Source organism: Pan paniscus, chromosome 12 (genome assembly GCF_029289425.2).
Source record: "Pan paniscus chromosome 12, NHGRI_mPanPan1-v2.0_pri, whole genome shotgun sequence".
Classification (NCBI taxonomy): domain Eukaryota; kingdom Metazoa; phylum Chordata; class Mammalia; order Primates; family Hominidae; genus Pan; species Pan paniscus.
In genome coordinates this window covers 58246944-58274834 of record NC_073261.2, presented here as the reverse complement: position 1 = coordinate 58274834, position 27891 = coordinate 58246944, and the positions used below count along the sequence as shown (strand labels likewise).

Sequence of the window (27891 nt, the reverse complement as noted above, 5' to 3'; positions counted from 1 at the left end):
CAAAATGATGTGACAATGTTAACTTTATTACTACTGTTCAGGTAACAGAATCTCAAAAACAGAAGTTTATTCGTAAAATGCATTTTTAAAGTATGACCAAAAATAAGACTACAAAACCCCTACAATCTTGTACATTTCACCATCACTTACCACAGTCAATAACCAAAAGTCTCACCAATTCAATTCCTGTATTTTAAGTAAAAAAGAGCTCTTTAAAATCAAAGCATTTTGTTTTATGAATTAAATTGCAGAAAATAGCTACCCAAATCTAGACCAACCGTGCCGTTTTGAGATATATATATATATATTTGTTTTTTTTTTTTTTGAGACGGAGTCTCACTCTGTCACCAGGGCAGTGGTGCAATCTCGGCTCACTGCAATCTCCGCCTCCTGGGTTCAAGCAATTTTCCTGCCTCAGCCTCCCAAGTAGCTGGGATTACAGGCGCCTGCCACTAAGCCCAGCTAATTTTTTGTATTTTTAGTAGAGACGGGTTTTGACCATGTTGGCCAGGCTGGTCTCGAATTCCTGACCTCGTGATTCACCCGCCTCAGCCTCCCAAAGTGCTGGAATTACAGGCGTGAGCTACCACGCCTGGCCCACCATTTTGATATTTTATACAAAAATATTATGTCCAGAAAATTACTCACACTGAAATCTCTCAAAATGTACTTATGACGGTTAATTCAGTTTTTCCAAGGCAAACTCTTTTAAACCAAATGAAATGATTCCCACCACAACATTATAGACACTAAAACATAACACAAGCATAAAGATAAAATATGGAACTTCAGGGACACAGAACAAATCTGAAATATGGTTAATTATAGACAACTATTGACTTAGAAATGGAAGGGAGAGAAAAGAACTGGCCCTGGAGATAGTTTACTTGGTGCTTCTGATACCCACGTGCAGCAGCAAGTCAGCAAACACGCCCCGAGAGAGGCTGGAGGCTGGCCCAGAGGCTTGTGGCTGGGGTCTTTTATCATCAGCCAAATCCAGCTTTGTTCAATGAGGGTCAGAGGACTCCAGAACCTATCTTAAATTGTGTGAGTGTTCCTCTGGAAGGTTTCAAGTCCAAAGTCTCTCTTTTTTTTTTTTTTTTTTTTTTTGAGACAGAGTCTTGCTCAGTTGCCCAGGCTGGAGTGCAGTGGCACAATCTCGGCTCACTGCAACCTCCGCCTCCCGGGTTCACGCCATTCTCCTGCCTCAGCCTCCCAAGTAGCTAGGACTACAGATGCCCGCCATGATGCCCGGCAAATTTTTTTTTATATTTTTAGTAGAGACGGGGTTTCACCATGTTAGCCAGGATGGTCTCCATCTCCTGACCTTGTGATCCACCCGCCTCGGCCTCCCAAAGTGCTGGGATTACAGGAGTGAGCCACCGCGCCCAGCCTCAAGTCCAAAGTCTTGAAGTCAAATTTTATTGAGCTTTGTAACGATCAGTACTCTCACCGTTTGGTCAAATGAACTACAGACGCAGAGACCCCTTTTATCTGGACTCCAATCCAAACTTGAAATGGGCTGGGTGGACAACGTAACATTCTGCAGAAGGCTTACAGAACCTGCGACTCCCATTTCTATTCCCTCAGAATCTTTCTTTGACCGCTGAATAGGGTATTCACTGAAAACAAGATCAAAATGGTAAGAGCGCATAAATCTTAGCTTTCACCATTTTATTTTTATACATACACTTCAATGACTCTATTTCTCAGTTAGTTACTGGGACTAATAAATACTTAAAGAATCTTTCTAATACTCAGTTGTTTGCAAATAAAGAGACAATTTCAACCTCAATCCTATCCCAAAACACGTCATAAAAAAGGGTTATTAGTTCTACTAAAAACTTCTAAAAGTCATTTCTGCTCAACGTGTATCTGTATTTTCTCTTTTAATATGAAAGTTCTAGGTTGATCTAGGATTCTTTAATACATTTACTTGGTGCTTTTGGCAATCTTTTATTTATTGTAATTTTTCTCCAGATATAGATTGCTGGATATCACAGGCAAACAATGTGCAAAGGCAATGGCTGTAAGTAACATTTGCAGAACTTCATCTAAACACTTCCAGAATGAAAAACTGATGCCAGCTTCTAACCCTCGAGCTCCATTACACGGACCCAAGCCTAAGGACCTTTTGTGTACCATTTCTATGGGAAGGCGTCACAGGGTGGAGATGTTAGACCTAAATGTAATTGTTTCAAACAAGAGAAAAGTGGTTCTGAGAACATTTTTTTTTCAGCTGAAAATATAAATTTATACAGTAAGAAAAGCAGAAGGTTAAAGTCATAAATCCTATTTGGTCTAGATTTGAAAAGGGGAAAGAGAACACTCCTCCCCAATAGAGATGTGTTCCTAATAAAATACAAAAGTATCACTCCTCAGAAGGCCTTTTAAAACCTACTACTATCAATTATGACAACATCTTTATTTCATACATGCTGGCAAAGGCCAAGAACGTAAGAAGCACAAAGCCAATCAGAAGCAGAATGGAAATGGAAGAAGAATCTACAGGTGGATGATCTACTATTTTCTCTTCCTCTCAAACCCTACAAATCATTTTGATGAAAAAAAATAAAACATTCAGATGAATAATGGTTTAAATACAGACACCTTTCACACATCTCTTGGCAAAGGCTGCAGTTATTTAGTATTCAAAAGATAACATAAAAAAATTTTAAAACCCTCCATATTATCTGTTGAAGTTTTAAAAGAATATGTGTATATGATTCAAATACTTGAAAAAAAAAATCAGCATGTTGAAGTTTTTCATTCAAAAAACAAGTCGTGAATAACTAGATGATTTCTTCTAGAAGCTGTTGGTTCAGTGGTCAATAAATATTTACAACTTAATTGCATTACTACCAAGACAGACTGGCAAATGAAAATAAAGCTAAATATCATTGTACTTAAACCAATTCCCTTTGCTGGTACAATACTCGACAGCAAAACTCCAAACCGATTTGAAGATTAGACTGGACATCTGTTCTGGTTAGGTGTAAAGTTTACATTGCGCTAAACTTCAAATTTGCATACAGACCTAACTTTACTGACAGAACTAAATCCGCTGTAGTAAAAAATTCCAGTTGCGAAAGTGTTCGTGTGTCTCATGGAATACAAATCCATGTGTAGATTACAAAGAAAACTGGGACTAGTTCTTCAAGTGAGCAGCCTAAAGAGTTTGGTCACCAAGTAAAATAGTGACGTGCCACCACATGGCTTCACTAAGGGGACTGGCAGAGTCTAACGTGGGGAGGAGACCGGGATGGAAGAATCAGGGAAGAACAACAGGCAGAGGTGCTAGAAGAAGGGAAAGTAGCAAGTGATCTCTCTACCCCACATTCTCCCAGAACGCCTCAAACTTTTCCTCTGCTTTTCACTCAGAAACCATACTGGTTGTTTGTTTGTTTGTTGAGACAGAAAAAGTCTCTGTCGCTCTGTCTCACTCTGTCACCCAGGTTGGAGTGCAGTGGTGCGATCTCGACTCACTGAGACCTCCACCTCCCAGATTCAGGCAATTCTCGTGCCTCAGCCTCCTGAGTAGCTGGGACGTGTGCCATCACGCCCGGCTAGTTCTTGTATTTTTAGTAGAGACAGGGTTTTGCCATAATCATACTGTTTCGATCTAAAGCGTTCACTCTGGCTGGGTGCAGTGGCTCACGCCCATAATTCCAATACTGTGGGAGGCCGAGGCAGGTGAATCACCTGAGGTCAGGAGTTCGAGATCAGCCTGGCCAACATGGTGAAACCCCGTCTCTACTAAAAATACAAAAATTAGCCAGGCGTCGTGGCGGGCACCTGTAATCCTAGTTACTCAGGAGGCTGAGGCAGGAGAACCCCTTGAACCTGGAGGTGGAGTCTGCGGTGAGACGAGATCATGCCACTGCACTCCAGCCTGGGTGACAGAGCAAGACTGTCAGAAAATATAAGATAAAGCGTTCAATCTGCTTTTTGTCAGTGGTATCCCTGCACACAGTACTTTAACAAGTACTTTCCAACTGTAGCCCTGTTTTTCAGAACCCCTTCCAGCTTCTCAAAGGAGCTAATAGAGAAGAATTTTATAAATGTGAAAGTCCCAGATATATTGAGGATGGTGTTTTTCTTCTTACGTTATTAATGAAACTTTATTTTTGAAATATCCTTCATTTATGGGCTTGCTGTTTTTTCCCTGAGTGATGTTTAAGAAAGATGTAATTTTTCCCCTCCAAGTACATATTGTTTAGCTAATAAAGTATTCAGAAGTACCATTAACTCACAATTTTTATCAGACCTTTAATTTTTGTTTTGTTTTGTTTTGTTTCCTTTTCACAGGCCAACCCTGAGCAAGGATATCAGACCTTTTAAATGATGTAGTATCTGTGATGTTAGCGCCCTTGGGATTCAGAAAGTGGTGTGCATAGTAAAAGCTTTCACTGTAACTCACCCTGCCTAGATATGCAGAAAGCAAATTCAGTGATAAGATCTTTCCTGGAGACCAATCAGGAGCCTCAGGCTCTGTTGGGGTCTATCACAATGATGTTATCTAAATTTAGGCAAGGAACCCTTTCCCCATCTTTTAGAGGCAGTGAGTGTTCTAATCACTTCAAGATAGTATCTGATAAAAGTCTTGGGCCAACTTTTTCATACTTAGAAGACACAACTAAAATGATATACTAAAATGTATCAAAAGAAGATTAGTGTACACTCTACTAAGTGTAAAGTATATTCATACAAAATGCTTAGAAAACAAGTTATGTAACACCATGAAATTTTAAATCATATCAAAATGAACTAAGTCAAAGCAGGAAAAAAAAGAAAAAAAAGTTCAATCTAATCCTACTTTACACCCACAGGTAACTTTAAAAGGAGCAGTGTGCACTGGCAGACTTACTACTTCCAGAGGTGAAGGCCGCCGGCGCCTCCAGCTGTCAGAAAGAGCTCCCTGTTCTGCGGCAGGTGTCGGACCTGCCACACAGTAGATTTATGAGCCTAAATAGAACAAGAGGCATACAACTGGTTTATATGCTAAATGGTGCCCTGGAAGAGAAACGCTGCAAATAAAAAACTCTTACAACTATAATTTCAATGGTTATAAAAGCAATTAAGGTTATTTTCTGGCACATCTCTTTATAATGTCTATAGAGATTTATAGGAACACATAAGAAATTAGAAAAAGCATCATTTTTCTTTATTGCTTTATGAAACAAAGTTCTACTGGATTTTTAAAAAGACAGGTATTAAAATCCATTTAAGTTTATAGTATCAAATACATTATGAAAATAGATTTTACATATTTAAATACCTCTAGTTCATTCTGAGGGGGAAAACAAAATATAAAAACATATACTTTTGTTTATATATACGAAAAATGTGGACTGAATTAAAAAAATACACTTTAGTTCTGAGAGCAGTTTGAGGTTCACAGCAAAACTCAGCAATAAGTATATAGACTGAATTTTAACTAAAATTTATAGACCGAAATTTAACTAACAGCTCCCAGAGCCTTATTTTCAATTTATTGCCATTTACCTGTCCAGTCTTCAAAATAAGGACCATGAGGACTTACAGACAATGTTTATGGTCATAATAAGCTAAGGTCTTTATCATTCACATTAGACTAAAAGATTAAAAACCAGCAACTGGAAGGTTAACAGGTTGTTAGCACCTCAAAAGCAGCCAGTAAATCCATCCCGGCGCCACTGCATTAACTGGGGGGAACTTAGGAGAGAGAGAGAGACAGAGGGAGAGAGAGAAAGGAGGCGGGAGGGAATGAATGACTGCTGCTTTGTAGAAGCAGTGGGGCTGGCTATCGTGGTACACCACATTTTAGTGAGTGATTAGTCTTGACCTTTGATTTCAATAGTCTTTTGAGAGAATTACCATTAGCAGATAAAGACTCATATCTCAAAACACACATTTTGAGTGTGTAACAGTCTCTCAGTGATTAGGTTCAAGCTGTCGAAACATTTTATTTTGTAGCTTAAACTTCTCTTCTTCTTCAGGAAGTTGAGAAAAACACAAAAAGCAAGAGGGGAAATGACCTCTTAAAATACACCAGAGTCTTCTATTTGGCAGATTTAGCAATTACTGGATTAACTAAATATAATTTTAAAAAACTGGGCCAGGTATAGTGGCTCACGCCCATAATCCCAGCACTTTGGGAGGCTGAGGCGGGAGGATCACTTGAGGTCAGGTTTCAAGTCCAGACTGGGCAACACAGCAAGACTCTGACTCTATGAAAAAAAAAAAAAATTCTAATTAGCCAGATATGGTGGCGTGTGCCTGTACTCCCAGCTACTTGGGAGGCTGAGGCAGGAGGATCACTTGAGCCCAGGAGTTTGAGACTGCAGTGAGCCATAATCATGCCACTGCACACCAGCCTGGGTAAGAGGGCAAGATTCTGTCTCCAGAAAAAAAAAAAAGAAAAAGCCAAACAAACAAAACAAAAAACCAGAGATGACACTATTATGTATAAATAATGAAATATGTGTTGCAAATTATACATGGAACAGTTTAGTAAAGTGATTTATGTTGTTGATAGATACTTAATATGTTCCGAAATGACAAAAGCAAACCAATATTATAATTTATAGCTATCTTGTTAAGAATTTAGTTTTCATAAGGAAATGACAATAATTTACACACAATAATAATAATGAGACAAAATAGAAAGGTTCAAGAAATCCTACTGAATCCACAGGAGAGAGAGAAGCAACGGAGTAAGTTCTTACTTCCTGAGCAACTTGTATATTTTAATCTTATGGAAACAAGGAATCTGTAACTGATCTTGCTTTCTTTTTATACTTGAGGAAGTTCAAATCACATTTCCAATCCATTTCTTGTGAATGACAGGACCTTTCTGCATGAATTTTCTGTAATCCCCCCAGTCCAGAAACTATCTTTTTTTTAAACCAGTATTTTCCCTTTGCCCTGCTTTCCTCATCTATTGGTCTAATGCCGTAATCCCGTATTTCCCTCTCAGCTACCTCAAATGCAAGGCAAAGTTAAGTAAGTAAATATTTTTGAACATCTACTATAACCACAGTACTCAGTGATTCAAATAATTTCATTTAATATAGCAAACTGGAATATAAAACAAAGTGTAATGACATGACATCATGTACATATAGTTTATTTTGAAAAATATATAACCAGGTATTAGCACAAATATTATATACTTATTAGGAAACACCAGGCTGGGTTTTGTTGATCAAATTCCTAATATCAGCTAGGTTTCTTCTAATTGCTCCTAAACTACAAAATAAGATTCCTACCTGAGATCTTTATTATAATCAAGAAGTCTAAAGTTGATAAACTTTGGGGAAGTACTCTTTGCACAGAAAAACTTGTCAAGATCTCACAGGAATATATCAAAAATAGCTCCCTTCACATAAAGACCTGGAAGAAACCTTGGTGACTAATGCTACTTATCAGTCTAAACCAAGCTATCATTCTTCTTCATAGAAAGACATTTCCCTCATATTTACCTTTTCTGAAACAGAGGCAAAACCTTTGGTTGGATGCTGTGTTCTCATGTCAAAAACATGGAACTTTCCTTCCAGAGATGTGGCTACTAACTTATTCATACTTATGTCTTTTCTGTCAAACTCCAAGCTACACACCTGAAAACAGAGAATACTTATTATTGGTAGTCTCACCAGTATTACTCAGGAGGCTCTTTTATACTAAGTAAAACAGCTTTAAAATGGTCAGATAATGTGAAAGCACTCCAACAATCATTTTATCTTTTAACTTTTCCCATAAAAAATTTTTTCCAGCCAGGCGCGGTGGCTTATGCCTGTAATCCCAGCACTTTGGGAGGCCAAGGCAGGTGGATCACGAAGTCAGGAGATCAAGACCAGCCTGACCTACATGGTGAAACCCTGTCTCTACTAAAAATACAAAAATTAGCCAGGCGTGGTGGCGTGCGCCTGTAGTCCCAGCTACTTGGGAGGCTGAGGCAGGAGAATTGCTTGAACCCGGGAGGCAGAGGTTGCAGTGAGCTAAGATCATGCCACTGCACTCCATCCTGGGCGACAGAGTGAGACTCTGTCTCAAAAAAAAAACATTTTTTTTTTGGCCAGGCACAGTGGCTCACGCCTGTAATCCCAGCACTTTGGGAGGCCGAGGCAGGCAGATCACGAGGTCAGGAGATTGAGACCATCCTGGCTAACACGATGAAACCCCGTCTCTACTAAAAAATATGAAAAATTAGCCGGGTGTGGTGACAGGCGCCTGTAGTCCCAGTTACTCGGGAGGCTGAGGCAGGAGAATGGCATGAACCTGGGAGGCAGAGCTTGCAGTGAGCCAACATCGCGCCACTGCACTCCAGCCTGGGCGACAGAGCAAGACTCCATCTCAAAACAAACAAACAAACAAACAAAAAACCCATTTTTTTTTCCATTAGTAAGATCAACAAAACAATCTTGGGTTCCCATGCTCAGTGAATGCCTTTGGGGAATCATTATTTAACTTTTTACATTATTTAACAGTTAAGTAAAGGCTAACAGTAGAAAACAGGAGGAAACCACATTCTTTGCTAAAGGTGCACAACTAAGGAACCAAAAATCTGAGCTGGGGAGGTGACTACTGTTTCAGGCTTTCTGATATTGGCATAAAAAGACCTTTTACTTGCTTATTTTGAAATCTTACTACATGGCCCACAGGGGTCTGCAGACAGGCTGAAGGGGCTGGTGACTCCCCCAACACTGTGCAAACCACATGTGGGTGTGAGCTCATTTTCTGAAGAGAGGATCCAGGATTTTCATTAGATTCTCAAACGGATTTGGCCTCAAAAAGTTAAGAACCATTGGCAGAGGGGTTGACTCAGATGAGTTACTAGAGGTGTTTTCCTTTTGTAGTAGTTCAGAGGTGAATGGAAACATGCTCAGAGAAACCAAAAAGCCTCAGAATGTACTTTACCCCATTTTTGATGTTTGTCTCCCACCGTAATGCCATATTTCTGAGATCAAATAGTTTGATATCCCCATTGTCATAGCCAGCACAAACAACACGTTCTTCTTGATTATAAGCATTGCCTGGAAATCAAGATACAACATTTCACATCCTTATAAATGCATCCTTATAAAGGCTGCTTAAAAAAAATCTTATGAAACTACACATAAAACTTATATTAAATCAGATTTTAAAAATCACACTGGGTAGAATCCCATCTTACCAATCCTGAGAGGACATCAAGATTATTAATGTGGTATCCATTAGTTTTTTGTTTTGTTTAAATTTCTGATAGAGTTTGGATATTTGTCCCCCCAAATCTGATGTTGACGTATGATCCCCAATGTCGGAGGTGGGGCCTGATGGGAGGTGCTGGGTCATGGGGCTGGATCCCTCGTGAATGGCTCAGTGCAGTCCTTATGGTAATGAGTTTTCGCTCTTCTAGTTCATGTGAGGTCTGGTTGTTAAAGAGTCTGGCACCTCCCTCCTCCCCTCTCTCTTGCTCCCTCTCTCGCCATGTGACATGCCTGCTCCCCTTTTGCCTTCTGCCATGAGCAGACAATTCCTGAGGTCTCACCAGGAGCAGATACTGGCACCATGCTTCTTGGATACTCTTGCAGAATCATGAGCCAAATAAAACTCTTTTCTTTATAAACTACCCAGTCTCAGGTATACCTTTATAGCAATAAAGCAATTCAATGCAAAGCGGACTAACTAATATAAGCTCATTCACTGTAATTCCATACTGAAAGGATATGTGAAAGTGTTTATTGAATTCAATTTAAATAAAATGCTTTATAGGAGATCGAGACCATCCTGGCTAACACAGTGAAACCCTGTCTCTACTAAAAAAAAAAAAAAAAAAAAAAAATACAAAAAATTAGCCGGGTGTAGTGGCAGGGGCCTGTAGTCCCAGCTACTCGGGAGGCTGAGGCAGGAGAATGGCATGAACCTGGGAGGCAGAGCTTGCAGTGAACCAAGATCGCGCCAATGCACTCCAGCCTGGGCAACAAAGCGAGACTCTGTCTCAAAAAAAAAAAAAAAGAAAAGAAAATGCTTTCTACTATATCTTGGAAAGGCTAGCAGGCCAACTACAGCTCAAACACAAAGGGGTCTCAGAGAATAAATACAGTTATACCTCTATTGCTTTCTTGGCAGTAACTATATTTGAATGCAAACAGAAACTTTAAAACTAATTTATCTTGAAAAATGTTGTTCTGGTGTGATTCCATCTTTACAAGGAAATCTGAAATAAGATGTAGCACACTGTGACATATTTTTAGTAGTGTGGATGATCATACCTGAAGTAAGTTTATAATCTGTGGTTAAACTCATCCTCCTGGAATTAATTCAAGGATTTTTTTCCAAGTATCTCTTGCTGAGGAAAGAGTGTTAAGTGAGAAGGAGGCCCCTGTCACTGTGCTATGCTATCTGGGCATCCTATCCCAATGCTTTCATTCCCTACTGCCCCTAACTTCGTTTTTCTCATAAACTCCAGCCCTGCATTTCCACTGTGGGCCCCACCTAGATGGTACACCATCATCTTAAACTCATGATGTCCCAAAATGACCTTACCATTTTCCTTTACAAATTATCCCACCCCTTGTATAATTTTTTCAATTAATACCATCATTCACCCCACAATCAGCCTGAAAACTCAGTCATCTTGGACATTATCCTTTTCTTTGTTCTTCATATCCAAAAACATTCCCAAATTCTATGTATTCTGCATAATATTATCTTCTGAATCATCCACTCTGCTCCCTTCTCAGTGCTTGTAACTTAGGTCTTCCCTGGAATACTGCAAAGAGCTCTTGAACTCATATTCTCTGTACCACTCATCACTCCCGCTAAATACCACTAGTTCATTTTCCTAAAGCTCGGATTTCATCTCTTCTTTGCAAACACCATCAAAAACTTAGAACTATCTTCAGGCCATCCTAACACCTCTGGCCATTGTCCTGAGCCATCTCTAAGGATATTCCTACTATTACTCTCTTCTACCGTTGGCCCTCCCTATCCATGGGTTCTGCATCTATAGGCAACCAACAATGGATCGAAAATATTTGGAAAAAAATTTGCATCTACACTAAAAACGTACAGACTTCTTGTGCTTGTCATTATTCCCTAAACAATACAACAATGACTGACACAGCATTTATATTATATTAGGTATTATAAGTAATCTAGAGATGATTTAAAGTATACGGGAGGATGTGTTAAACCATTCATGAGAACTCCGCCCCCATTAATCACCTCCCACCAGGCCCCACCTCCAACACTGGGGATTACAATTGGACATGAGATTTGGTGGGGACATAGATCCAAACCATATCAAAGGGCAAATGTCAATTAGTCTTCCAAAATCAATATTCATTTTAAGTAAATTAATGAAGGAATACAGTTATCAAAATTTATAAGAAATAACTTTGTAATGGCAAACTATTTTCTAGAAAATAAACATACTCCGTATATAGCGTAATGTATGATTTGTTAGGTAACCATTTGCATTTGAGGCTTGGTTTATCCCCATTAATGGTGTCTGACTTTAAATTAGGTCAATATTATCTAGTTAAACAGGAACACATAATAATAAGCACAATTCTCAGCACTTTACATGTAATTAACTCATTGACTCTTCATGACAACACAACTAAGTAAATTCTATTATTAATTCCATTTTATAAATGAAACAACCAAGGAACAGATAACTTTGGTAACTTGCTCCAGGCCACATGGCCAATAAGTAGCAGGTGAGAATTCAAACTCAGGCCCCAGAGGCTGACATTAACCACCACGTGTATTTGCCTCAGTAAACTATTAGAATAATCCACAAAACAGACCATAAAGAGACTACTGTGAAATTTCTTGCAGCATCGTGCTTTTTACCATCTGATAATTCAAATGCAAGAATTCTTCAGTAATTTACCAAATGCCACAGTCCAACAGTCTCTCTTGTTTTCTCCTTGTACAGGTTCCATATTAGCAACAGGATCATCTTTTTGCCTTGGGTCCCACACCTTCACAGTTCCTGCCATGCATAAAAGTGAGTTGGCAAAAATTCAAAAGTAAATGATTATGTTTCTTTTCTACATTCTTCTTCTATGGCTTCCTGTGTACATGGCAATATGACAGATGTTATGACATCTGAAAATATCCACATTGTTCTGACTTCTAATTGGGTAAGTTGTATTTAATATCAGAGATATCACCCATATGTAACTATCTGACTTGGTTTCCAAATTAATAGACACACAGAAAAGCCAACAAGTGTTCCTAAGTTATCTACGAGTGATGACTGACAAGGCAAATGTGAATGTTACGTAATTCAAATCATGAGCCTAAAATGAATGTGTTATTTTTTAGGGAAAATACCAGTGTTGTTTTAATTTTTACTTTTTTCCTTATTACCCATTTTAACCACTGGCATGAATACACTCTAATTTTGAATTAATGGTTTCTTATGTGAGTTCTAGAATACTATTTCTTTTTCTTTCTTTCTTTTTTTTGTTTTGAGATGGAGTCTCACTCTGTCACCCAGGAGTGCAATGGCGTGATCTTGGCTCACTGCAACCTCCGCCTCCTGGGTTTAAGCGATTCTCCGTCCTCAGCCTCCCAAGTAGCTGGGACTACAGGCATGCACCACCACGCCCAGCTAAATTTTGTACTTTTTTAGTAGAAATGGGGTATTGCCATGTTGGCCAGGCTGGTCTCAAACTCCTGACCTCAGGTGATCCACCTGCCTTGGCTTCCCAAAGTGCTGGGATTACCGGCGTGAGCCACTGTGCCTGGCCTGGAATACTATTTCATATACAGTTAAGTTTAATTTTCCTGTGGCAAAAGTGAAGAGGAAAATGTTAAATAAAATTAACAAATTCTCAATTTAATTTCAACCCCCTTGTTTTAATTCATGTTATGGGACTACTTACTAAAATAGTGTCACTACCTACAAAAAATGCAAATGCATGTAATAAAATGGCTAAAAGGCAAGTACCTGAGAATAAGAAAAGGGCAAAAAAAAAAAAATCCTTAAAAGGAAAATAACTCAGGAAAGGTGGAGGTACAACATTAGATTTATCTCCAGGGATAAAATAAAGTTGATCATTAAAAGGCTGCTTTACTTTAATATTTATTTATTTAGAGACAGGGTCTTGCTCTGTCACCCAGGATGGAGTGCAGTCGTGCGATCATGGTTCACTGTAGCCTTGACCTCCTGGGTCCAAGTGATCCTCCTACCTCAGCCTCCCAAGTAGCTGGGACTATACCACCATGCCTGGCTAATTTTTAGTTTTTGTAAAGATGGGGTCTCCCTATGTTGCCCAAGCTGGTTTCAAGTGATCTTCCCACCTCAGCCTCCCAAGTGCTGGGATTACAGAGATGAGCCACTGCACCCACCAAAAGCCTGTTTTAAAAAGAAAAAAAAAAATCCCATATATAGAGATAAGAGATTATCTTTCTCTATAGGATTCACACAAATTGATAAGATCTCAGCCCACTTCAACCTCCCACTGCCAGGTTCAAGCAAAACTTGTGTCTCAGCCTCCTGAGTAGCTGGGATTACAGGTGTGTGCCACCACACCTGGCTAATTTTTGTATTTTAGAAGAGACAGGGTTTCGCTATGTTGCCCAGGCTGGTCTCAAACTCCTGGTCTCAAGTTATCCGCCCGCCTCAGCCCCCAAAGTTGTGGGATTATAGGCATGAGTGACTGTACCTGGCCCAATAAATTTTTTTAAAAATCATAAAATATATTTATTCCAAAAGAGTTACACATATGACAATACTCATTTACTCATTATTTTTAAGCCACTCTCATAAGACAACAAACAAAAAAAGCAAACCGAAGGCTTATAAGGGAATGGTTAAGTATGGCCATATGATGGAATATTATATAGTCATTAAAATGATAACTGTGGAAACAGCAACATTTGCATATGACAAAACATTAAATAAAAAAAGTTTCTAAGATACAAATTCATATTCACACTTATAACTATGCAAAATTATATATAAGACCTAAAAGGAAAAGAAAAATCTAATGGTTGTGGTAGTGTGGTAGACTGAATGTTATTTTTCCCTCTATACTCAATATTGCTTTTATGATTAAAAAAAATAAGTGATTTCTAAAACACAGCTGCTCTTGAGTACCCACTAGAAAATTATATCTCACTTTTCCTTTAAAGCAATTTCCTCATGGTCTTGAGCAGCCATTAAACAAGTAGCCAAATCAATTATAATAGGTACCAAATTTCTCATGTTGTTGCCTCGTGAAGCAACAACATTTCTGACTCTATTAAAGTCATGCAGTACCACTTCGGACACCAAAAGACCTGGCCCTTGTTGGTCACTGCAGGGTGGAAGAGCTGAGTTGGTGCCTTTGGAACTCTCTATAATGCTTAGTGGATGGATCACAGAACTTCAGTTTTCAAGCAGCTGTCAATATGACAATTTTCACAAGTACTAATTCTGCCTTTTAAAAAAAGAAAATGAAAAGCTGCCACCCACATTATATCGTCAGCTGCCTCAAAAACCTGTAAAGACATTTTAAATCCTTCAAGGTTCAGAGGAAACCATCATTGTTAGTAGCTGAACCAGCTCAACACTAAAATAGTGTTAATAAGTGCTATGAATCTATCTCAAAATAGCCAAAAGTCTGAAACAATCGAGAGATAAGCAATCAAACTTGCCTGTTAAAAAAGTAGCAGCAAGACTGTTAGATTTAGGGAGTCAAGGTGACTGAAGGGGATTTTTTACTCAGAGAGGACGTACTGCTGCATAGAGATTTCCATTAAAATAAATAAACAAAATACACAGAATACAGGGACTCACCATCTCGGCTGCCAGTCACAATTTCAGGTGCTCCTTCTCCAATTCCTAGTCCACCTACGCCATCTATGGCATTTATAATTTCTTTATGGCCCTTTACAGAATATACTGGCATCTCTGGAGCTTCTAAATTCCTAAACAACAAACACAGCTTCTTACACCACATATCCCAAACATTTAAGTCTACTACTGAAATTCAAAAAGATATATTATAGTTAGATTTTTTCTGTATAGAAATTAAGGTTTTGCTATGAAGATAGTTTATACATTTATTTACACTTCTGAAATTTTCTCTCCATTCAACTTCTTTCAAGCCCCCAATGAGAACTGTCATCATTCAACTTGAAATTCCAATCCTGAGCTCACCATACTTAGTGTTCTTCAAAGACGATCTATGCAAGACCCCCACAGATGAATTACCAGGTTTGCTTGTTGATAAACGTGGACTCATGGGCTCCTCCCCAAACATAATGAATCAGGATTTCAGATGGGTCCCCAAAACAATGACTGTGGTACACTGAAGTCTGAAAAAATACTGCTTCAAATATAGAGTAAAGCCCAGGGAGGTCAAGGCTGCAGTGAGCTGAGATCATGCCACTGCCCTCCAGCCTGGGTGACAGAGCAAGACCCTGTTTCAGAAAAAAAAAAAAAAAGAAAAGGAAAAAAACAACCATGTATCTGAGGACGTGGCTCTCAGGACAGTTTTTTTCAATTCTGGGTTTTAGTGGCTGTTACAAAAATATGGGAGGTGAATAGAAGATGGACACCATTAGCTGGCCTTACTAAATCATCATACTCATTGTTAAATTCCACCCACCAAATATGCAAAGGTTTTTGTTAAAACGCAGCTAGTATATTTCTATCTAAATATATATATATGTAAATTCAAAGTGATATAGAATTCTTCCAAAGTAGGCCTCAGTAGTTGGATCTTATGACCTTTTTAAAGGATAAAATATGAGTAGTGTTTACTTTGTACACATTTCTTCCTTTATAATGTACTATTTTCCCACTGAAGTCCACACTGATTTTCTACTGACATATTTTTCAGTGTGTCATCATACTGGTAACAATATGTATTACTGCAAGACAGGCTGAAGTTCGTCTAATAGGTCAATTCACAGAAAGGCATTCAGGAAAGTACTGATTACCACAACTGCACTACTGGGCAATGAATGGCTTGACTAGGTGATCCTCACACATTCCTTTTCTTGCCCATCTCCATTTCTCCCCTTCTTTTGCTTTTCTACGGGAACTTCTATTTACATTTCTCTTAATAATTTAGTTTTCAATAACTTACAGATTTTTTAAATGAATGTGACTATACATGAAATATAATTCCAATTTATTATTGGGCCAAGATTTATTAGTAAAACCTTACTAATAAAAAATCTGTGGCCAGGTGCAGTGGCTCACGCCTGTAATCCCAGAACTTTGGGAGGTCAAGGTGAGTAGATCACCTGAGGTCAGGAGTTCGAGACTAGCCTGGCCAACATGGCGAAACCCCATCTCTACTAAAAACACAAAAAATTGCCAGGCGTGGTGGTGGGCACCTGTAATCCTAGCTACTTGGGAGGCTGAGGCAGGAGAATCACTTGAAACCGGGAGGTGGAGGTTGCAGTGAGCCGAGATCGCATCACTACACTCCAGCCTAGGCAACAGAGCGAGACTCCATCTCAAAGACAAAAAAAATTTTTTGAGATATTTCAACCTAGTTTAGAAATGACATTTATCATCATTATGAACTAATCAAGAGATTAAACAAGATTGTAGTTCTACTTGAAATGACTGTTTTACTATTTTATAGACTTTAAAACATTATTTTTTAACATGAAATTATAAGATTTATCAATGAAAGTAAATTGGTAATATCTGTACTATACTAGGAAACTGTATTAGAAAGATGGTCAATGGTACCATCTAATATTTTGAATACTCTTGTGTTGAAATATATTTATTTTTTAAAATAGCATTCAAACTTGCCTTTCTCACAGTATCTCTCGAAGCATATGACAAAGCATCTAAGAACTAATGAATACATGCTAATTTAATTATTAAGGAGTTAAAGCAAGGAGAAATTAAAGTAGTTCCATTTTGTTTAATGTTATGATTCTAAGACAGATAAATATGTTATAAGTAATGTAATTATAAAGTAGCAGGTTCTAAGCGAGACTCAAGAAAGGTCATGTTAGAAAACATGATGCAGGGAAGATGGGTTTTCTAGAACACTCTAGAACTTTCTCCATAATATTTTAGAACACTGCTGTATACTTTAAATGATTAAAATAATAGATTTTCCTGCAAAGTAATTAAAAAGGAATTTCAATTCATTCCACTCTAAATAAGAAACAACTCTAGGTAAAACACGAAAAAGGCATTTGGCAGAATTGTGATTTTGCCCATTCAAAACAAGTTTATTTTGATTTGTTCAACAGATATGTTTCTAAAAAGTTGTGCTTAGATGTTAAAGCTTTAAAAAACAAACGTTCTGCAGTGCTAAATCTCTTGCTGAAATATAAATAATATCTACTTTTTCAGTGTTATTCATATGCATTTTTATATACTGTATTTTTAAAGTTGGAGGGGGAACAGACCTTTACTTACAAATACATGGCATTAAATGCTAGCACCAAACTGCGTGTGTGAAAATAAGCATTGATAATATTATCCAAAATATCTAAAGAAAAATAGGTTAGTATTTTTTAATGGATTTTGAATATGAAATCTAGAAATATATATTAGAGACAATTCTCATATTTTTATAGTTAAAATGGAACATAGAAAGATTTTAAAATTAAAATTCTCTCTTTCAGAGAAAGAGTAATGAAACTATCAAATAAATTGCCTATCTCATCTGTCTGAATACTGACTAAATCATCTTACCATATATGAAGGTTTCCACCAAAATCTCCAGTAGCTAAATATCTCTGCTGTAAAGATGTTGCACCAAATGTTCCACATTTAATAGGTTTGGCCTTTTCAATCTTGATAGAAGGGAGGAAGAGAGGATATATTATTTATGTAAGCAGATATTTATAATCTATTAATATCATATTTATGGCTCTATTATGGCATTTAAATAAGACAATATAAAAGGCAATTAAAACATCTTCTGATGAAAATAATCTTGCTTTTTCCTTTACTCATTTTTCTTTAAAACATGTAACTGTCAAAAAGAAAAAGTGTTAATTTGCCTTTCCTCTCCTCTCACTAATGAGACATTCAAATGCTGACAGCTCTACAATCTCTATTGCAAATATGAAAGTTTCAGCATTTCATGTGATATTCTTTAAGATCCTCAGCAGAAATGAGAACATAATGAAGATATTATCTTTCCAGATGGTTATGGGAACAAAAATGTTATGTGTCTCTTATAGTTTTCCCTGCAGAACCCTATAAACTAAAGATGTTTATGTTCCACTTTCTCTGGGGCCTTTTCAATGCAGAGAGATTTATAAACTTGTGTGTACCAAGGCGCTACTATTAGTATGGATCAGCCAATCTTTTGAGGTTTCTTTACTTTAAAAGGCTACTGCACCAAGTATCGTATATAGTCACATTAGTAAAACAATCACATACGAATATATTATTTAATGTATGGGGTTTATGGAAATCAGGTGAAGAAGACTATGTAGCCAAAAAGGTCCTTGGAAAGGATCTAATACAATACCCTCCTGTCATAAAAGGAGACCAAAGCATAGGGCTTTACAGATTTGCCGAACTCATACAACATTCAACATTTAATGGTTTCTACCACATGCAAGTCACTGAAGTAGGCAAAAGAGGATACAAAGATGAATGAGATTGGCCAGTCCCTCAAAAAGCTAACAACTCAAATATCAGTTCTTATCTGGTTCCTCCAAAATATACATATTCGTTATGCTACTCCTACGCCTCCATGGGTCTTCTATTCACCTTCTTTTACTTCCTGATGTTTCTGATTTCTCCATGGCCCCTCCTGCCGCCAACTCTACCTGCCCAGGTCACTGAAGTCCCTCCTACAGTCTAACTGCTTTTCCTGCTGCCTTGGCTCCCGAGATCTCTGGAATCTGGAATTAGATGAGGCCACTGATATCTGTCCCACATCACACTCTTGCCATATAACACTTCCCACTGACTGTCAGCCTCAATGGGGCAAAACTATTCCTCTTGGTCTCTAACAATTTTTACATTTTTAAATTCCTAATGTTTATAAAAGTAATACCTGCTCCCTATAAAAATTCAAACAAAACAAAAGGATGGAAGGAAAAAGTGAGTCCCTTTAACACTCTCCAGAAGTAATCCCCACCCTTCTAGGCCTTCTACGCATTTACAAACACACATGGTTTTGTTTCAATACAAGGCAGATCATGGTACACTGTCCTTTGATTTGTTTCACTTCACAATACATCTGGATAAACTTTATTCCTTTTGCAGTGTTCTCCAGTTTCCAGGACATCTCCCCTTGTAACTCTTCAGTTCTCTTCATCCCTCCCAGGTTGGCCTGTTTCAAATAATTTTAAAAATAATTTCCCTGCCACTTTCAATGTTTATCCAGGCATTTCCATATAGGGTATATTATCCATATAAGGTATACATAGCAATTTTCACAAATAAAATAGAAGTCACTTAACACAAACTATAACAACTTTCTTTCTCTGATTCAAAGGTTACCATTATATGGTACAGGGCTTTGGAAACTCCCAGACTGTTGAACTTTCCTATTGTTTGTGATCTAGATAAATTGGAGTTACTACGTGGCCAAGTCTAAAAGCACTCATACCTTCCTCAGAATTGTCTAGTAAACGAAATCAGCCACGTACAGTAACATGTTTGTAAAAGACCCTATTGATGAGAAGCACGGAACCACAGAATGTTTCTCTTTTTAATGCACAAGTGGACTGAGATGGCATCGGTTATTCACTGCAGCAGAAAATTAATATTCATTTATTCCCATTTTTTCCCAATTTTATGAAAAAGAGTATCTGAAAATGGGGCAACACAGAGGATCAAAATTTTGTCAACAAAGCACACGGTTTCTAACTGCAGGCAATTTATGTTTTCCTCACCATTCCCCTCTCCTCAAATAAAAGTAGCTGAAATAATATATTAACAGTGGTAAAGCACTTAATCACTATTAGGGCACGATTTCTATGGTGAAATTAATTCTGAGCTCTAACCTATGCCAACTGGTAAGACGGCTATCCACTCTTTCCTCCCCTTGGTCTCACATTGAACCTGGGTCTTGCCAGCTCTAAGCCACTGATAATGGCTTCCATGTTCTGAGGCAGAGGGTGGAAGCAGACCCTCTGAGGTAAGAAACTGGTGGTCTTCATGCACAGCAATGTGGTTCCAGGAGACAGGGGATTAGAAGCTGTGGAGAACTTGCATCATCTATTGACCCAATTCTCTGGGAACATTTTTCTCAGAGAAGCACTGGGAAGACTGGTCTCCCATTTTCTTCCCACCAACCAGCTAAAGCATTCTGCTTCCCAGAATTCCACTGCTGTCCCCTCAAACCTCTGATGAGGGTTTCTGTGATTCCTAGGCCATGGAAGAGGTAAAAACTAACCTACACTCTTTGGTTCCCTACAGTCTTCTAAAATTTTACTGCTGGATAAAAATAAAAAACTGGAAGCAAAAACTTTCCTCCCTGTTATTCTTTTACCCAACTTTCACTTTTAGACCCTTTAGACTAGAGAATCTCAAACTATACTCCTGGAACACACTGATCTTCTGTTACTAACATAATACATTAATCAGAAAATTCACCAAGAACAAAAGCTGATGCATGTGTTGTTTTCAGATTTTAAAGTTTTTTTAAAAATAATTTTCTTAGCTTGCCTGGTAGAAAATACTAGCAAATGAACACCAGTTAAAAAAACTTGGACTGTGTGCAGTGGCTCACGCCTATAATCTCAGCACTTTGGGAGGCTGAGGCAGGCGGATCACCTGAGGTCCGGAGTTCAAGACCAGCCTGGCCAAAATGGTGAAACCCCCTCTCTACTAAAAATACAAAAATTAGCCAGGCGTGGTGGTGGATGCCTGTAATTCCAGCTACTGGGGAGGCTGAGGCAGGAGAACTGCTTGAACCCAGAGGGCGGAGGCTGCAGTGAGCCAAGATCACACCACCGCACTCCAGCCTGGGCGACAGAGAGAGACTCCGTCTCAAAAAATAAAATAAAATAAAAAAATAAAAATAAAAATAAAACCTTGGAAGTGAAGACTTAAAAACTGTGTGGTTACTTGTGATGTAAAAATCGGAATCTCTATCTATTTATCTATCTCTATATATAGTCAGATTTTTCTGCTGAAAATCTCTTCCCTGTGCAGAGATAGAACTGACTACTCCAATATTTTATGGTGTTCCAAAAACAGCACTGCAATGTGCAGATTCTTTGACACCTGCACATGTCTGAGAATTGCTACCTTCAAAGGAAAGAAACCAAACTGACAACCAGTCTACACAATAAGCTCTATACATTTTCACAGTTGTCATTGCATCCCTTCTAAAAGTATGTCTTTATTACAAATATAAAGGAAAGAAGTAAAATGTATCTACATTGAGAAGCACAGACTCACAAGAGTGGCATGAAGGCCTATGGTATACAAAATGCAAAAAGTCCTTTGGGATCTGGTCTTGTCTGTGTGACTTCATTTCCTGTTTCCTGCCTTCTCTACTAATTCCAGCCACACCAGTCAGCTTGCTTTTTGTTCTTCATACTTGTCAAGGTCTCTTCCACTTGGGCCATTTGAATTTGCTGTTCCCACTGCTTGGACTACTTTTCCCAGGTCACCATGCCTCTATCCTTCTCTTCATTCAGATTTCAGTTCAAATGCCACATCTCCAAAGAGGTCTTCCTTGTCCCTCCAATCTGAAAAACCCCTAAATTACTGTCACTCACCCTGTTTAATCATCCATTATACTTATCAACAAAATTATTTTATTCATGCAATTATGTCCCCCTTTCTAGAATGTGAGCACCATGAGAGCAGGGCCTTGCCTAATTTTTTTAACGCATAGCAGGCATTCAACATTTGTTGAATGAAGGTATAAATGACCATCCATGAATCTCTCAGCCCTAACACTAGGGACAGACAAACCAGGGCTGGAGTTCACTTTCTTTGCTCTCTCTTTTCTCCTACCATACTTTCATGTGCCAGGGTTCTGACAAACTGTTCAGTTTCTGGTGTCATTGACATGCAATCATGAAAATAGCAACCATCTATTGAACATCTACATTTCAGATACATTTTAGATATTCTTCCAGTCTAGACCATCCCTTTTCTAATATATACAACACTGCAAACTAAGTGTTCAGAACACCACTTTCAAGATGACAAAACAGGTTCAGAGGACTGAGTGACTTGCCTAAGGTCCCAAGAGCCAGATACAATCCAGACTTTTTCCTCTAAACTAGGCTGCCTCCAGGCTTATATGTAAATCAATTAAATAAACATTTTATTATTGGAGTCCTCATTCTGTAAACCTGAGCGTTATTGGAAGTATCAAAGAAATGTTCCGATCTTGATTGCTGAGGTAAATGGCACAATGGCATGAATTAAACCTACTTTCAGATCTCTGCCCTTTGGTTTTTACCTTCATTCATGTCTTTACAAGATATAAATATATGATATTATGCTTCCCTCATGTTCTTTGTCCTTTCCTTAAAGAAACACAAAGATATTTATAGTCATTAGTGGTCTGCTGTGCAAGAACCAAATTAAACTCAAACTGTATATCTTCAACGTATTAAACGTATTATGAACATATTAAACATATTAAAACTTATCATTTGTGTGCACTGAGGACTGCACTTTGCTCAGAAGGGCCGAGCTCTGTTGGCAAACTGACTTACAAAAGTAGCCATGTTTCCTCTTTCCTCAGACATTCATGGAAATAATAATAATAGCTAAATTAAGAGGACACTAGTGAAGCTAATTTTTCATAGTTCACAAACGGGTTCCCTCTCTGCCCCATTAGATAGTTTATCTACAGAAAAGAAAAGATGAAAAGAAGTTGGTGGTAAATCAAAATTTTTCTTGCTGGAAAACTAGCTGGCAAAAAAAAAAGTAGCTCTATCTTGCAAAAATTGTTCAACAAAGAAAATCAATATATACTAACAATTTTTGCTATGTGATACTGAAAATGGCCATCAATGATGGTCATAATTGACCTAGCTGTTCATTTTCTTGCTATAAGAAGTTAAAATGATTAAAGAAGCTCAAGATCAGTAATTCCTGTGTGAGCTATTTTTGTTCTGCATGTGGGTGGGTCTAGTACAGCTTGTCAGTATTTCCTCCTCCACATCCTGGCAATACTTAATTAACATTAAAAGATCTAGCCAACCAAATGCTAACAAGCAGTAAATTCGGTAGCACAGGGGCTAAAAAAGCAGAATTTTATTAGCTTATTGCTATTTTTTTTTAATATAAACATCTACAACTGTGTTTCCATTTTTCAGGGCCATCCCTAGTCCATATGGTATCTTTGTGCCAATGAGAAAAAAGTTGCCTTTTATAGGCTGATGAAGTCTCACACATGTAAGGCTTGATGAAGGAAAAAGAGCTTTTAGCTCCCACTTGAGCACTCAGCCAGACACCTTTGTGTGGTGCAAAAAACTGCTCAACTGAACACGGAGGCCCTGCCCTCCATTCCCTATATATCCTTTTAGAACTAAGATAAAGAAGACTTCAACAAAGACTGATATGCTGATATGCTTCCTTTACATCTTTTCTTCTTAGATGCACGGGCTTTGTGAGCTCCAAGTCAGTGATAAATTAAAAAAAAAAAAAAAAAAAAAAAAAGAACGATGCATGAGTTTTGGAGCACATGACTTAAGGGTAGATCTACGATGATACATCAAGTCTGTTTCCTAATATTTTAATAAATGACCCATCTAGCTCAATGGTTCTCAGCTCTGAGACTCATTAAAATCACCTTGCGGAAGTTTAAAAATACTCTGATTTCTAAACCTTACTCCAGATGCAACAAAGTTGTACCACTGTGTCAGAATTTCTAGGGGTGGGACCAAGGCACAAATGTTTTAAAACACACACACACAAGCCACAAAATGCACTCAAATGATCCTGATGCACAGTAAGGAGTGGGAGTTACTGGACCAGTATTTAACCTATATTTAAAAATTTTTTTCCATTGCACCAGAACAGCCAAACACAATGAAGTTCTTTTTTTTTTTTTTTCTGGAGACAGAGTCTTCCTCTGTCTTCAGGCTGGAGTGCAATGGCGCGATCTCGGCTCACTGCAACTTCTGCCTCCCAGGTTCAAGTGATTCTCGTGCCTCAGCCTCCTGAGTAGCTGGGATTACAGGCAGGCACCTGACCACGCCCAGCTAATTTTTGTATTTTTTAGTAGAGATGGGGTTTCACCATGTTGGCCAGGATGGTCTTGCTCTCCTGACCTTGTGATCCGCCCGCCTCGGCCTCTCAAAGTGCAGGGATTACAGGTGTGAGCACCGCGCCCAGCCCAGTGTAAGTTCTTAAAGGTATTTTTGTATTAGTTTTACCCTCTTTTTGGACAGTAGGCTCTTTAGGAGAAAGGACTCAACTTTTAAATCTCTTCAGTCCTTGTTAAACACAGTACCTTGACATAGTGTGTTCTCAGACAACTCATGGTAGAAAAAAAGAATATCCAAAGGATCCAGGTGAAAATATACTTCTTTTTTCTTTTTTTATTTTTTGAGACGGAGTCTTGCTCTGTCACCCACGCTGGAGTGCAGTGGCGCGATCTCGGCTCACTGCAAGCTCTGCCTCCCAGGTTGAAGCCATTCTCCTGCCTCAGCCTCCTGAGTAGCTGGGACTACAGGCGCCCGCCACCACGCCCGGCTAATTTTTTGTATTTTTAGTAGAGACGGGGTTTCACCGTGTTAGCCAGGATGATCTCGATCTCCTGACCTCGTGATCCGCCCGCCTCGGCCTCCCAAAGTGCTGGGATTACAGGCGTGAGCCACCACACCCGGCGTGAAAATACACTTAGTGGTTATTCCTGGCATTGAGATTATGGGTGATATTTTCTTCGTTTTCCTATTTTCTAAATGTTCTATCATGGACACATATTATTTTTGCTACAAAAGAAAATTATCTTTTTAAAATTTGCTGAAATTCCCCAGAGTCGCTACAAAAGACAAACTACTCTATTCCACTTGATGGAGTAAGTGTACTTTTGAAATACATACAAATCATATATTTTCATTTTATTATTTTTTGAGACAGGGTCTCTCTGTCACCCAGGATGGAGTGCAGTGGTGCGAACACAGCAGCCTTGACCTCCTGGGCTCAAGAGATCCTCCCACCACAGCCTCCCAAGTAGCTGGGACTACAGGCTCGCATCACTATGCCCAGCTAATTTTTGTATTTTTTTTATACAAAAAGTAGAGACGGGGTTTCCCCATGTTGCCTAGGCTGGTCTTAAACTCCTGGGCTCAAGCAATCCACCCCACTGCCTCCCAAAGTGTTGGAATTGCAGGCGTTAGCCACTGCACCAGGCCTGTTCTTATTTTAAAAAGTCACAGGTCTAAGCCCTGATCCTGCCACTGCACTCCATCATAGGCAAGAGTGAGACCCTGTTTCAAAAAAAAAAAAAAAAAATTTCAATCATGTCCCATTTTTCTTCGAAAAAGGAATAAATGGCCAGGTGTGATGGCTCATGTCTGTAATCCCAGCACTTTGGGAGCCCAAGACGGGTGGATCACCTAAGGTCAGGAGTTTGAGACCTGCCTGACCAACATGGTGAAACCCCGTCTCTACTAAAAATACAAAAAAATTAGTTGGGCGTGGTAGCATGTGCCTGTAATTCCAGCTACTAGGGAGGCTGAGGCAGGAGAATCGCTTGAACCTGGGAGGCAGAGGTTGCAGTAAGCCAAGATCACGCCACTGCACTCAAGCTTGGGTGACAGAGCCAGACTCCGTCTCAAAAAAAAAAAAGAAAGAAAGAAAAGAAAAAGGAATAAATCCTTTAAATACCTTTTCTTTTTAATGGTGGCTCACACCTGATCCAGCACTTTGGGAGGGAGAGGCAGGAGGATGGTTTGAGCCCAGGAGTTCCAGGCTGCAATGAGCTATGACAGTAGCACTGCACTCCGGACTGGGACAGAGCTACGCCATCCCTAAACAACAACAACAAAAAACAAAAACAACCCAAAATGCAATGTAAAGAAATTTTACTTTGTGTAGAAATCAGAAAGGGCATCATACATTAGATAATCTGAACTGAACATTAGAATAGCAACAGGTAGCCAGGCTTGGTGGCTCACGCCTGTAATCCCAGTATTACGGGAGGCCGAGGTAGGCAGACTGCTTGAGCCCAGGAGTTGGAGACCAGCCTAGGCAACACGGTGAAACCCCATCTCTACCAAAATAAAAAATAAAAAAATAAAAAGTACAAAAAAATTAGTTAGGTGTGGTGGCACACACCTGTAGTCCCAGCTACTTGGGAGGCTGAGGTGGGGAGGCGGAGGTTGCAGTGAGCTGTGTTTGCACCACAGCACTACGGGCTGGGTGACAGATTGAGACCCTGTCTCCAAAAAAAAAAAAAAAAAAAAAAAAAAAGCCACTGGTTACCAGAAGCTAAGTGATGAACAATACAAGGAACGAAGGAAAGGCAGAAAAAAATAAGCCATGTTTCATGTTTGTCATTCAGGGAAACTTAAAGCGGGATGGGGTCTTACATACTTTCTATTCTAGGCTTAACAGTCCAAATTGTATTCATCCTTTATCTACCAGTTTAATCCCTACCTCCTCCAAGCAGATTCCCTCCATAGATTTTGATCCCCAGAGTTCTTAACCTACCCTGCACTTGTAGTCTATTACAACCCTGATCTGATAATGACTGATCATTTTTTCAGGTAACAAAATCAACACTTTTTAAAAACTCTAAACAGCTATAAAATGCTAGTTACTATCATTATTCTCTAATTCTTTCACTAGTAATCTTCAAAAAACCTTGCAAACCTAATCTTTCCACACCCTGCTTAAATCCTTTCAGTTGTGTCCGTTTTTTCTTAGAAAAAAGGCATAAATCCTTTGAATGTCCTACAGATCTTGCAATGTCTGGTTCCTGCTTATCCCTCTAGTTTCTTAAGGAGATAAACTTCTTCCCATCACTGAGCTTCTGCATGTGCAGAAGCCCTGGAAACCTTGTCCTTTACTACTAGTTTGACCTAGTTAGCTTCTGCACATACCAAAATTTGTTTTCATTCATCCCAAATCTGTTTTCACTCTCATTGAACCGTAACCGTGTTCCTTTGTGTGAGACAACTCATCTCGGTTTGTATTTATGTATCGTTGCTTTGATTATTGAACCGAGTATCTCTCCCACTAGAAAATAAACTCCATGAGATGGGGGACATTGCCATTCACATGCCTGGGAATACCAGGCACTCAGTTGATACCTGTCGAATGTGTTAGGTTGCCTCTTCCAACCACACTGCAGGCATCCTGGTGCCCGCTTTGGCTGGACTGCACTGGGGGTGGCAGGACGGTTGGGCGCGGAGGAACTACCCCGCGGATGAGAAGAAAGGTTTTAAATAGGAAACATTCCTCAGTCGGCGGTCAGCTTCTCTGGTCTCGCGCGGCTCAAGCCATGCTTTGGGGGACGCTGGACGAAGGCTCTGGCAAAGAGGAATGCAGACCCCAGGATCCGCACTCGCCCCCAACGGCAGTCCGGATCCTCGACCCGGCACCCACCTCCCGAAGCAGCTTCAGGTCCCCGTGCTGGATCTCGTACAGCTGAATGACGCCGGTGCCCCGTGCGAAGTTGCCCATGGTCACAAATTTGGCGCTGCAGGGCACCCACTTACAGTCAAACACCGTGTAGTTGAAGCCCTTCTGGATATGGGCGATGATCTGAGGCTTCTCGAAGGCCGACATGGTGCAGCCAATTTCAGCTACGGCAACCGCCACACCCAGAGCCCCCAAAAACGGCAACCTGGAAACCAGACTCCAAACATTGGCAATTTGTCCCTCCCGCTTTCCGTATTCTGCCCCAGATGCCCTGGCATGTTGGCTGTAGTTATCCCCGGATAATGCCAGATGCGCTCCTGCGATCGCACAGAATGTTCCTTCACAACAGCACGAATTTGTTTATCGCCTTTACCCACTGCCTTTCGCACACATACATACTAGGGATTACAAAATAC

General features: G+C 39.2%; 1 protein-coding gene across 2 annotated transcripts; it reads right to left on the bottom strand.

Moving 5' to 3' along the window:
* Positions 1 to 5: 5 nt before the first annotated feature.
* Positions 6 to 27734, bottom strand: DNAAF10 (dynein axonemal assembly factor 10). Of its 2 annotated transcripts, none has more exons than XM_034953290.3 (8): positions 27440 to 27734; positions 17639 to 17739; positions 14759 to 14889; positions 11861 to 11962; positions 8899 to 9014; positions 7464 to 7598; positions 4868 to 4965; positions 6 to 2182 (listed from the first exon to the last, which is right to left on the bottom strand). In XM_034953290.3, coding segments are annotated over exons 1-8 (867 nt in total). In that variant the 5' UTR covers positions 27623 to 27734; the 3' UTR covers positions 6 to 2181. The 2 variants fall into 2 exon arrangements, with proteins under 2 accessions (XP_034809181.1, XP_034809180.1); XM_034953289.2 differs by having other exon boundaries at positions 6 to 1622; positions 27440 to 27732.
* Positions 27735 to 27891: the final 157 nt, after the last annotated feature.

What these genes read in the sequence shown, in the direction of transcription:
- DNAAF10 (XM_034953289.2), bottom strand. Translation starts at nt 27,622, where the DNA reads ATGTCGGCCTTCGAGAAGCCTCAGATCATCGCCCATATCCAGAAGGGC. An exon ending in GGTGGAAACCTTCATATATG is followed by an intron (nt 14,890 to 17,638) that starts GTAAGATGATTT and finishes TTTGTTGTTTAG; the next exon opens with GAATTTAGAAGCTCCAGAGA. An exon ending in TTGCCTCTGTTTCAGAAAAG is followed by an intron (nt 4,966 to 7,463) that starts GTAAATATGAGG and finishes TGTTCTATTTAG; the next exon opens with GCTCATAAATCTACTGTGTG.